The sequence below is a fragment of the Apus apus genome, chromosome 3, assembly GCF_020740795.1.
Source record: "Apus apus isolate bApuApu2 chromosome 3, bApuApu2.pri.cur, whole genome shotgun sequence".
Classification (NCBI taxonomy): Eukaryota; Metazoa; Chordata; class Aves; order Apodiformes; family Apodidae; genus Apus; species Apus apus.
Window position 1 is genome coordinate 85,810,569 of NC_067284.1, and position 13,093 is coordinate 85,823,661.

A 13,093-nucleotide genomic window follows, 5' to 3' on the forward strand; every position below is an offset into this window, starting at 1 on the left:
GGTCTCTTTAGCTTGGAGAAAAGGAGACTGAGGGGTGACCTCATCAGTGTTTACAAATATGTAAAGGGTGAGTGTCAGGAAGATGGAGTTAAGCTTTTTTCAGTGATGTCTAGTGATAGGACAAGGGGTAATGGATGCAAACTGGAGCATAGGAGGTTCAATGTGAATATCAGGAAAATTTTTTTTACTCTGAGAGTGACAGAGCACTGGAACAGGCTGCCCAGAGAGGTTGTGGAGTCTCCTTCACTGGAGACATTCAAGACCCACCTGGATGCATTCCTGTGTGATGTGCTCTAGGTGACCCTGCTCTGGCAGGGGGGTTGGACTAGATGATCTTTCAAGGTCCCTTCCAACCCCTAGGATTCTGTGATTCTGTGATTAGTTGCAGCTTTTAAAGTGGCATTTAGAGCCTTTTGGATACCTACCAGACTGCATCAAACACAGAGTAAAATGGAGTGCAGAGATGGCAGAAGATGCCACTGCTTGGGACTGTGGAAAATGGAAGGGCTGTTTGTATGTTCTTCTCTAGCCTAGCCTCAGACAGGGGCCTGGGGGGAGGGGGGTGAGGTACGTTGAGGATGAAAAAAATTATAAACTGGAATATGGAGAAAGCTGGGAGATTTGAGATCAAGTCTCTGTGTGTGCTTTTAAAACCAGTTACTAGAGTTGTATCTGTGCTCCTGTACTTGACCCTCTCCTGTTTCCCAAAGAAATGTATTTAAAAATTCAGGTGGGTAGTTCTGAATGGGAAAGTGGTTGTGAGCAGATTCCCACAGCCTCAGATTTTGCTTGTGTGTGCAATCTGTTGGCAAGTCTTCGGTGTCTATTTGGCCATGAAGAGATATGTAGGGAACAACATACACCCTGGACTGAGGCCTAATTATTAATGTACTAATTCATGTCGCATCCATAACCCCCAAATGCCTGTTAGCATATGCATTTACGGCTGCTCACCAATAGTTTCAAAGGAAGATGAGTTCTTCCTTTGGTCTGCGTTCTGCTTTCCTGAATGATACCTAACACCAACCCTCCAGGAAGCCTAAAGCTTCTCCTGTCAAGGAGACACTGGCAAGCAGCGGATCAGTTGCCACCTTAGTTGCTTTAATGATCTTGTCTCTCCCTTCTGATCACTTTGGCCAAATACTACCCACAGTAAAACAAATAAAGGTGCAGTCAAGAGAAGGAAACAGCATCGACAGAGGCTGCATTTAAAATCTTTTATTAATTAGCTTTGCCAAACATATAATGGAATCTGAAGTTGATTTGCTAAGATGTTTAGAAGTGGATGCCACCCCTGCCTGAGACAGAGGGCCTCAGTGGCAGCAGGGACCCATAGGCTATGGCAGCAGTTCAAAAGAACACTTTTAATTTTGTATGCAACAATGTAAACTTCAAAAATAGTAAACTATAACCTTCTTCCCCCCTTTTTTACATAGCATGTGATCTATCACAGATAGAAATTTAATGGCGAACCAAAATCGCATAAGTAAACATCCTGGTGCTTACAAGGTTCATAAAAAGTGTTACATTTGATGTAAATATCTTACATTTTTAACTCTTGACACTCACAATTATGGAGTAAAAGCAACTGGTGATTCACCCCCTTAGTCTGTGCTCTCAGACTGTACATCAGCAACCACGCTCTTGCCAGCCCCTTTGATAATTTTCGGTCGGGTTGTTGCACACATGACCAAGATTTATTCCCCACCCTGGTGTTAATCAAGCGCAGCTCCACACAGGGGTAAAACCTGTGCAAGTGAGGAGAGAACCAGGTCTCCTGTGCACAAACTTGCAGTCCCCTGGGCCCCACGTTCCCCCAGAAGCCACAGTGCATATGGGAGGCATGTCCTGATGTCAGAGGGAATTTGGGGTCCCCTGGGGCTGCAAGCCTGAGTCCTGCCATTGCAAGAGCCTTATGGCAGGACCTGGTTCTGCGTGGATAAAGACAAGAGTTCTGTAGAAGGCACTGGATTTTCTCTTGCATGATTTTAAACGTGTACTACAGTCATGTGCAGAATAAGGAGATTTGGGCTCTACACTGCTTTCTCTCTTTCTCCCTAGTGCTTTAGTGCAAGCATTTTGGCTCTTGAGTATTCTCCTGGTTGCAGCGCAACATGCACTCATCTACATAGAGTGATATCCAAACCTCCTCCTTTCCACTCTTTGCCCCATCTTCCCATCCTCGAAAAGATTCCCTTTTTGGTTCCTTGAAAACTTTCAGATTACGGCTCTGGTCAAAAATAAATGTGTGATGTAGCATAGCATTTGTTTCTTTTAAATCACAGTGTGCAATGCATCATTCGGTACCTAATGTTCAAAATGTCTGCCCTGCTTTTCATGAAAATCATTCTTTAAAATAACCTATGCAAATATATTTGACTATATATTACATTCATTTAAAAAGAGAAGAGAGGTTCTTGGTTTGCAGGTTTTTTTCAGTGTACTACTTAAGTGAAAGGTCTGATGTGAAAAAAGTACAAGCAAACTGGACATGCCAAGACTCGATGCCTTAGATGGTGATCATATCAAAACTGTACAGGTATGTACACCATGTTGGACAGGTGTGCTTCTTCCCAAGAAAAGACCTTTGCATCATCATATACAAGGTTAACCACAAAGTTTTGGTAAAAAGAGCATTTAATGAGCAAAGGATGACATGGAAGGGCGAGTTCTCCGGCTTTTGTTAGGCAGTCCTGAAGCAATGTCTCCATTTCCTTCGGGGATTTCTTCCTTCTTCCGGACTTTGAGACGCGTGAGGAGCTTTATTACCCAGACGTCCCATTCCTCTGGCAAGAGCAACAGGAGGAAGCCCAGGCCAATAATGATGATAGCGATTACTCGGACACTGTTGAAGACAATTTCACTCGTGTAGTGATCAACAACTGTGTGGGACATGGAACGAGTGTTATTACGTGGGACAAAGCATTCGGGCAGTATCCCCTTCCCTCCCCCTTGCCTCTTCAGCTCTGAGGCTGGCTGGGGCAGAAGAACGTGATCACAGAGGAGATGGTGGCAGGAAGACTACCCTTCCTGCTGGTTTAACACACAGCAGGATACAGCATCCTTCAGAGCAGGCAGAGCTGGCCTGTGGGCTCAGGGTGCAAAAGGAACCATTGCCTGCAGCTGCACTGATCTGCAGCAGCATCTTGGCCCTTGCTCGCTGACAGTGCAGGAACTCAGAGAGCACAGGCTACTCAGAGAAAGGGGCATTGCCCTTCCCTGGTGTGGCAGTTCCTTTTTGCAAACTTCCTTTTCAGCTTGACTGTCCCACTGGATAAGAAACCCTGCACACCCCGAGCATTCCAGTGGGGATCACATTGTTTGGTATGAAAATCCGCCAGGGCAGCCAGCCATGCCAGCTCTCCATGCGCTTAGTCAGCACCAAGCTGGGAAATGCTGCCTGCGCCGTGGCACCAGTTCAGCATGTTGGGTTTTAGGAGCATGGCCTGGGAGAGGTGCTTCTGGTTTGGGCCAGGGTTGCCTGTGCACTCCTCTACCCAGCCCTCTCGGGCTCTGCAGTCTCTTGGCTTTTGCTACATTTCAGAAAACTGTCAGAAAAATCCAATGCCCAAAATTGGATTGTCTCAAGATCTTGATAAACACCTGTTATTTACCAAGGCAAGCAGAATTAATAGTACATACTTGTTTTTAAAATGTAAGCAATTGTATTTGTTTCAATTTAGTGTTAATCCTGCCTTGAAGAAATCATTAAGAATTTATTTATACTCCATCCATGAGTTTTCACCCAGCATGGAGATGGATGACTTCAAATTTACTTTGTTTCTCAGTATGCTGGCTTCTTCAGACAGTGACTTAAAAAACAATTCTAGAGATTATAAATATTTATGTAATATCACACAATACATATTTAACACACAGTATAAATGTTCATCTCTGTAAGGCTTTGAGTGAAAATGCAAAGCATGTTTAATAAAGCTATTTGCTTTTATTCCTGTTGTGTATTTTAAAAGCCACAGATTTAATGTATTCATTAAGATGCAAAAGGCAGAAATTCTTACCTGCATTCACTGGGACACTCAGTACAATTCCAAGAGAAATCAAGGTTGGGTATGTAATAGCAATCCCAAAATTTAGTAGAATATTGAATGCTGAAGAAGGAAAGAAAAACACCTTTTACTACTGTGAAGCTAGGCAGAGGGAATGTCATATGACATTTTATTTGCTTTATTACTCCCTCAGTATGTTCTTCAAATAGAAGGCATATTAAACTTCTGTTGTTAATCGTGGAAGATACCTGTGGATGGATGTCTATCTGCTGCATGTCCACCTGCCTGAGACATTGCTGTTTCTGGGGAACTCTACATCCTACAGGAGTCCAGTGGCAGGATCAGGTGGGTACAACCTGTCTCCCAGCGTAACGTGCTGTGATTCCCACTCTTTACACTAATCCACCTGGCCCTGCTGAAGGACTAAACACTTTTAATCTGGGAGATTTCAGCCAAACATTGCTGGCTGGATACTTTTTAGTAGAAAAGCTGCCTCCATCTGCAGGTGGACAATGCTGTAAATCTAACCTTCTTCCAGACAGGGACTTGCTAAATAGTATTTCATACAATGCAATTATAATATCATTACAACCGAATTATTATAATTCCATTGTAATACCATACACTGTTCATGGAGTGTCTCATGAATGAATAATTGCTTTGGACCAACTTATCCCTTGTTTTACAGTGATTAGCTTTAGCAAAGTCAGGAGAGTCTTGCCAATGCTGAACTCACCAGCAGCTGGGCCTCTGACTGTCTTCTAGTAGCACCTATAGATCGCACACCCCAGCGGTCGCCTGCAAAGTTCTGCACTACTTGCTCACAGAAACCTTTCATTGAGTCCACTCATAAGGAAACTGGAACTACTTCTAGAGTCAAGTGTTGTGACTGTTCAGGGTAAAAAGAAGCTTGGACTTAAGACAGGGATGAAGACAGGCTGTTTCCAGTAGCAATGAAAGGAATGTTTTAGGAGATGTGATGCCATTATCCAGTGTCGGGACCAACTGTGGCAGCATAGTCAACACATCTAGTTTAACAAGAAACAGCATCACATTTCTCATGACTATGAATCATTAAAGCTTATGCTTGTCATCCCTCCCAAGATGGGTTCCCTTGGTGGCACAGCATGGCAGTAGGAGTGCCACCTACAAAATTCCCATCAGCACTATACAATGCTACATTTTCAGAAGTTTCCTGTTCTTTAGGAATAGCAATTAGCTGTTACTGAAATCAGCAGAGGTGCTGGAGGCTGGCCTTGACTGGCCTGGCCTGGGGGAATGCTGGTCAGCCTTCCCTGCAGGAAGGAAGGGCTGCTTCCCAACATAGCCGAGCTACATGTCACTTGTCTCCATGAGGCTGAGTTCATGAGCAGGATTTAGGACAAGCTTTCCAGTTTAGTCCCTCAGCATCTTCTAATGACGGCCACAATATTTTGACTTGGTAATAACAGCAGGAGTGGGGTCTATATTGCCATTTAGGAATGGACCCTCCACATAATTTTTCAAGCTAGTAATTAGGTTTAGAAGAAGGAAAATCAGCTCCAGCATGTGGGAAGCCTACAGCTTCCCTCAGCAGCCAGTTTCAGGCACCCTCCTCCACCCCAAAGAGTGCATGAGCTCCCCCACACCCCATCTACTCACTCAATAAGAGAATTGAAAATCCGCAGAGATTTCCCCAAGGAACGATGTCGAAAGAGCTCCAGTACTCCACTTTGGTAAAATAAAGGATGACAGGAATACAGGTAACAAAGAGGACGTTGAAGACAGCTAACATGGAGAGGAATAAGGCAGCTTCCCCAAATTTAGCACTGCCCAAAAGAAGTTTGAATAAAACCTACAAGAGGAAAACACATGGGTTTAATTCTCTTGCACCCCTCCTCTGCAGGGCTGGTGCCCTGGCTCCAGCAGCTCCTGGAGTCCTGACCCACTGGCCAGTGCTTGTTGTGGAGGGACTGGGTGTTGAGCAGTGTCAGTCAGCACCTGTGTGGTGATGCTTGCTGGACACTTGAGACAGCCGCTGGCGAAGCTGTGAGGAGCACCTTGTGTGTGCCAGACTTCTCCTTTCTGGCACCCACCCCTGGAGCACAGGCAGGGGGAGTTGCCAGATGAGCTCATGTGGGAAGGGGACTCAGGACCTTTGGCCATGCATCTCCTGAAAGGGAAGATTGCTCACCCTAGTCTAGACACTTTGGTCTGTTTTCTGCATGCTCCCTTCAGGAAAACCACAGGAAAATTAGACCTTAAAACCAGAAAATTGGTGGAGCAGGGTGGGGGGAGGAGAGAAAGCAACATGTTGAGATCCCCATATGAAGTGTCACTGCTCACAGAATCACAGAATTACCAGGGCTGGAAAAGACCTTTACAATCATCAATATCCAACCTAAACCTCCCCTGGAGCAGGTTGAGGCTGTGCCCTTTTGTCTAGTCACTACTTGTCTGGGAGAAGAGCCCAGTCCCCACCTGACTACAACCTCCCTTTGGGTAGTTGGAGTGATAAGGTCCTCCCTGAGTCTCCTCTTCTCTAGGCTAAATAACCCCAGCTCCCTCAGCCTATCAAGTTCTGCACCCCTGTCTGCCAGAGAGAAGGAGGTGGCTCAGAGGCTGTTCCCTACCATCCTCCTCCTCTTTGCTTTGACTGGCCCATCTGCCTGGGAGGTTCATTATTTTATTTTTTTTTCTGTGTTGTGAATTTCTTCCTCCTCCCAGACACCAGATGGGGAAAGCTGCTGACACTGGGTGCTGCAATGGTCCAGGCAGGCTGCAGGGCATCTGGGGATGGGCTTATGGACACCATGACCAGAACTGTCCCAAGCAGCCCTGGACAAACCACCCTTTGTGGGAGCTGAGCCTCCCTCTTTCATTCCTGACTTTAAGCTCCCTGGTGGGGTTTGTGGGAAGCAGCAAAAGGCAAAATTACAAACACTTAAAACGCCCCCCGCCTCCCCCCCCCCCCCAAACAACAAAACTCCTTCCCCTTAAGTATCAGGTTCTCTGATACCAGCTGATACCAGCTCCAGCAGCCACACAGAGGAGCAGCTCCTTTCCTCTGCCAGATGCTCACTTCCAATGTGTTTTTTAGGAAGATAAATGATATTTTATAGCAATGCATAGCAGGTCCGCTTTCCCTGAAGGTGGGAGCAGCTCACTGTTCTGCAGACTCAGGCAGTGAGGACAGCAGTGTCTGGCATCTCCCTAGGGTGCCAGCCCAGCCTGGGCCTGCCCACACCTCTGGGGACCCTCTTGTTCCCAGAAAGCAGATAGCACAGCAGCAGCTCTGTAGCCTAGAACACCACTGCAGCCTGACTAACAAGGCCGTGGGCAGGGATTTTAAAGCTTTGGTTTGATAGTGGGAGAAAGGGCAAAGAGTGGGGAAATGAGGGGTGTGAGTTGCCCCTCTGGGCAGCCCCCATGGACTGGGCTGGGGTCTGCATCAGTTTTGCACCACAGAACTGCAGAGGATCCCATGGCAGCTTTCCCTGCCATGGGCTGCAAACCAGGAGAGCCGATGGACTCTGACCTACTGGCTTGTTCTGAGATGGCAGGTCCCCTCACCAGTGTCACTTGTCTCTTCCCTTTGCCTAACTAGCACCTGTCAGGCAAGGTTGCAGGGCTGCTGCCAGGTCCCCCCATCTTGCAGCCATCACTGGACAGTGCAGCTGTGTTGCCACTCAGCATAATGGAGCAAAATGGCCTGAAAGACATTTACTCCTCATTGCCACCCAAGGATGGCATGTTTCCCCTGGCAGGACAGGCAGCAGGCACAGGCAGACTGAAATGTCCATGTCTGGGGTGAGAGGGCAGATGGAGCTGGCTCTGGTGCACGTGGTGCAGCTTGCCTGCCTGCAGAGCTGCCCTGTATGAGGCACAGCTTGTCTGCCTGCAGATCTGCCTGCCTGCTTGGGCACATGCACAACTCATGGAAACTGAGCCAGCCCGTGGAAAGCAGAGTGGCATTTATTGCAGAACAAGCTGCACAGCTCCAGCTCTTTTTGCTCATGGGGTGCTGAGTAAGACCCTACCAGCACTGCCACCATCACCTCCCTGTGCATGGACTCTGGTGGAGCAGCCCTAAGGCCTTCTGTCCCTCCAAGGAATGAAGGTGCCATGGGAGAGGGAGCAGAGCTACACTCTAGCCTTGAGGAGCCCTCCCTGCCTGAAGATAACTCCAGAGCCATGGCCCTTCCTTGAGTGTGGAGTGCCATATCTCTGGTCTTGCAAGGAAATGCTCTCTTAGAGCAAAGAGCTGCATGAAACTTCTTGACTTCCCTTATGTAAGACATAGAACAATCTGAAAAAGTGAGCAGAAAGCATTGCAGCACAGTGCTGAGAGACACAGACAGATGCTTCTCAGTTTGGCGCATCTCCCTGGATTGTTTGTGCTAAGGCTGCAGGGCTTGCCTGCAATTGCTCCAGTTTCTATTGGAGAACTGCTATGGTGCAATTCATTAGACCAGATGGAGACGCCTACACCTCATCCCAGCCTCCACATCTGAGCTAGGGTGGGTGAACCACAAGTGCTTATTCGTCCCTGAGGACTGTGACTCTGAGCACCATGAGCAGCACAGAGGCAAATGCCCATATGTGTCTCAGACCAAAGCAGAGAAAGCTGCATGTCATCTTACACTTAGTGCAGTGTGCCTGGCTAGTCAGGGTGAGACCTTGGTTCATAGACATGTGCTTTGGTTTTGAAGCATGTGATTAATCCCACGATAAGCAATACTTTCAGTCCAACATAGAGAGGGAGGACTGGCAAGGATGACAGTGACTTGAAAAAGAAGCTAAATCTCTGCAGGGCACTTCCAGAGTGAGTAATTAAATCCAGCACCTATGGAAAAGCAGCCTCATTCTTCAAGTAGGTGGGTTATCTCTAAGTGCTCCCATGGCCACTAGAGAAGACTCTTCCCAGGAAATAGGAGTTTTTGTCCTAAGTGAGGGCAGACATCAAAGTAAGCGGATATCTGAATGCAGTGTGGCAGAGTCAGCGTGTTTCTGGCAGAACCCCTCAAAGAAGGGCAGGTGGCACTGAACTGCATGAAGGTTTGCAATTAAGAGGAGCAGTTTGAGTGACAGGGGTGATTGGAATCTTTCTGGGCATGAAGATCCAGGCATGCTTACCTTGTAAAGAGCAGACATTGAGGCAGACCCCACAACCAGGGCTATACCAATAACAGAGTGGCTGTGAAACCCATCAGCATACGTCATCATAACTATCCCTGCAATAGCAAATATAGCAGCCACGATCTGGTTGGAGACAAAGAAAGAAAGCAAGTGTTACTGGACAACCCCCAACATGGAAAGATATGAGAGCAGCTTTAAATGAAAGGGCAGTGCTGCTGCATCATCTGCTCCCTTCCTTATGTAGAAAATGAGTAGCAAGTCCAGGCTGACACCCGTAGGGCTGATCCTGGATGCTGACTCCCCTCGTGGCTTCCCTGGCTGTGGAGAAGCTGCAGGCAGAGCTGGGAAGGAGCAGCTGCCTCAGGGCAGTGTGTTCCCAGCCAGACTGCAGGGTCTGCATCTGGGACTGAGCTGAAGGGGAAATTTCATCTGTGTCATTGAGCTTCCTCATCTGCAAGTCCCTGCATGACAGTAATACACAAGTAATAATTCACTAGTGGTTGCAGGGAAAGCTCTGAATCCTGAGGAGTTTTGGGAGGAAAAAAGGTTTTGGAAATAAACAGGGAAATAAAACTTATGCAACAACTTTCCTGTTTAGCCATGTCATTTTGGAGAGTAGAGGGAGGCTCAGTTGGCCAGCCAGGCCCCCAGCAATTCCTGAGGAGGGTCATCCAAAGGATGATAGCATTTAGGAATGAAAGGGACAGGCTGCCCCTGCTTCAGCAGGGTCAGGAAGAGACCCCTGGCTTCTCTGGGACTGTCCTGTCAGATGCTTCAAGCCTTCCCAGGAGATAATTTGGGGGTGAAAAGGGCTTTCTGCATGCTCCATGCTTCCTGGCTCTGCAGTGGTTTGAGGAATGCCCTGCTCAGACCACATCTCCTTTGGCTGCACAGTCATAGTGATGCTTCTAAGATTACTGGGATGCCAGCCAACTGTCCACTCTCTTGGAGCATGACCAGGGTTTTAAGCCTCATCTCAAAGACTGCATAGGCTGTGGCTGCCTACACATCCAAGAGCAATGGACAACTCTCACCTTTCCCACTCATCACCAGAGATGCTGGGGCTGCTATGAAGATGCAGACCAAACTCTGCTGCTACCTGATGAGGCAGCTGCAGTGGGGGGGAACCCACTTGACAGCTGCAGGTCCCCATCCCAGCAGCACCTTCCCTGGGTTGAGCTGGGGCTGGTGCCAGAGGTACTTAAAAAGCTTCCACAGACAAGCATCCAGCAGATGCTGACATTAGCACCTCCAATTTCCCCTAACAGAAATGTGACATTTTTGCAAACAGAAGAGGATCAATTTCTCCAAAGGTGTTGCTGTAGAATGGCAGGGTGGCCTAAGGGTAGAAAAAAACTCATATTGGCAGAAGCTGACACTGCCTGTAAAATACAGATGCTAATAGCATCTCAACATGGGGCTTAAGTCTAGAAATTTCTGTACTGCTGTTCAGAATGCTGCATGAGTCCTGCTTTGGCAGGTTATGGAGGGGCAGGGTTTTCCCTCAGCCCCTTGCATGGCCCAGCCGAAGGGCAGCAGATTCTGAAGAAGCTGATTTATGCATCTTTATGCTGATCAGAGTGGTGCCCAGTGCTTGCTGCAAAGGCTGGGTGTGCATGCTGCAAATCTGGGGCGGTTCAGATATGGCATCTTGGCATGCAGCCCTGTCAGCATCAGATCTCTCCATGCACAGCCGTGGGGTATAATTCCTAAAATGAAGCTTGGCGGTGGTGTAACTGGGCCCTGTGGTCCTGGACAGGCTTCTTTTTAAGACAAGGAGTGAGGAAACCCCAATGCATGGCTCTGCAGCAATGTGGGGCTCTTTCAGATAGGCAGGATGGAAGGAGCATGGCATCCCTCAGCAGTTCTCTCACGTCATCATGCTTGTGCTTGTCAAATAAAAATTCACACACTGTGTGGCTTCAGAGGCACAAGAAAAAAAAGGTCATCAAATGAGACTAGCATGAGACAGGTGCAGAACAAACAAAAAGAGATTTATCTTCACCAAAACCATAATTCAGCCAAGAAAAGCTTTGCTGTTGCACAGTGTGGATGTGAAAAGCTTGCAAGGATAAACTGATTGAAGAAAAAAAATAAAAATCCATCAAGGAATACCAACTATAGGAACATCACTTCCATCTCAGGAAGTCCTTGAGCTTCAAATTGCTAGAGGCTGGAAAGTCTCATGAGGAAATATGACTATAGACTTTTCCTGTTTAGATTTTTCTGGGTGTCCACTACTGGCAGCTGCTGGAGCCAGGCTCCTGGGGCAGATGTATCATTGCTCTGATTCAGTAAGGCTCTTAGTAGAGCTGCAAGATACATGGATTTGGCTTATATGAAAGATAAGGGCAACTCCAGCCTTTCATATCGTCAGACAAAGAGTGGTAGATGCAGTTTTTCCTATAGTATTTAGTTCCAGGCATGGCCCTCTCCCACCCAAAATGCATGGTCATTGTCTAGTCTTCTCTGGAGAACCAAGGGAGACCACAGCCACATGCCAATCTGTCGCAACCAGCCGGTACCTCCACGCACGTTGGTGAAGGGAGCCTGTCCAAGCCCCTGCTGGTGGCAGCAGCTCCACTGCAGTGGAAACTTGGGAAGATGTATTAATGAACTGCAGAATAAAAAGCATCCAGTTTGGCTTTCTCTCAGGGGCTGGCTGACTTCAGAGCACCTCCCAGGAGGCCAGGTCTATGTCTGGTTGGAAAGGAAGACTATGATTTGGGATTTGATAGTATATTTATTTCCAAGTCCCACTGGCAGGTGTGCTTGGCTCTGCATTAGGCACACAGGAAGTACTTGCAAGTGATGATTCTCTTGAATCCTGAACTCTTTAATTAACATAGCGTGGAGGGAAACACCAAAGTCCAAGATCAAAGCAAATAAATGCAGTCTGCAAACAGTTTTCTGGGGCAGAAGTCCTTCCCTCTTCTATCAAGCATACCACAAGTGTCAGGTGAGTCTTGGCCTTGCCTGTTGACAGGTCAGGCGTGTCACATACACTTTCTCTGGAAGCCTTTCAGCCTGTCTATCAATCACCTCGTTAGCAGCAGTGACAGGCTGCTTGCTCTATGCCACGCCATGGCTACCAGCCCATGTTTCCTTGCAAATGCCTCAGCACCACAGGGCTTGCAGGGGCAACATTTCAGGCACTCACAGCTTCACTACATTTACATGTGAGGGTTTTCTGAGAGCAATACAACAGCTCAGTTGGATGGTTGCTCTGAACACAGTGAAGGGAAAGGAGGAGAAGTGCAGCCTCAATACAGCAGATATAGGCACTACCTACATCCTACCCATGAGGTGATGATGGGATTTTGTAGCTTGCTCTTACATTGAAATCCCAGGCAAATTGTGATTTAAGTGCTTGTAGAGCTACTAGTTGCACTTGCCAAGTAGGATACTTCTACATGCTTAAGTACTGCCTTTCTCACCTATCCTCTCCTGCAGCAGGTGTGAATAGGGACAAATGTGTGGTTAAAGCTTTGCTGTGACACAATCCATCTTGCTGCGCTGCTAGTGGGATAAAGTGGGAGTGTGGGAGGACTCCTACTCACCACAGGGCAAGGCAACGACCCCCTGCAGCCTTTTCTGCCAAATACCCTTTCAAAGGATGCTTCTAAAAGGGTCAGCAGCTCTGACACAGTGTGACCCTGAGGGATCGAGCTTTGGGGCTGTGCTGCGTGCTGGCTTGCAGTCCTAGGTGGCTTCTGGAGAAGCTCCTCCCAGCCCCTCCTCCTGGTTGGCAGTCCCAGGAAGAAGGCTTTGTTTTGGGGTCTTTCCCAAGGCTATCCCACAGCATGCCAGGCAGTGCTGTTTTTCACCTGATATGCACAGAAAAGGGAGATAAGGGGGAAGAAAATGCGTCTTGCCAGGACATTCCACACTACAGCCTTCCACAGCCATGGGGCAAACAAAGCTGGGTGGCAGGACTGTTGTGCTGCCCCATGCCCTGCCAATCTCTA

General features: G+C 47.7%; 1 protein-coding gene across 2 annotated transcripts in view; it reads right to left on the reverse strand.

Annotated features, from left to right (window-relative positions):
* Positions 1 to 1,207: 1,207 nt before the first annotated feature.
* SLC35F3 (solute carrier family 35 member F3) overlaps positions 1,208 to 13,093 on the reverse strand; it is a 69,286-nt gene continuing 57,400 nt past the window's right edge. For both annotated transcript variants that reach the window (XM_051614225.1, XM_051614224.1), the window contains exons 4-7: positions 9,123 to 9,248; positions 5,649 to 5,841; positions 4,020 to 4,109; positions 1,208 to 2,882 (exon numbers count right to left, since the gene is read on the reverse strand). In XM_051614225.1, coding sequence (XP_051470185.1) covers positions 2,638 to 2,882; positions 4,020 to 4,109; positions 5,649 to 5,841; positions 9,123 to 9,248 — 654 coding nt within the window. In that variant the 3' untranslated portion in view covers positions 1,208 to 2,637. The remainder of the gene's footprint in view (positions 2,883 to 4,019; positions 4,110 to 5,648; positions 5,842 to 9,122; positions 9,249 to 13,093) is intronic.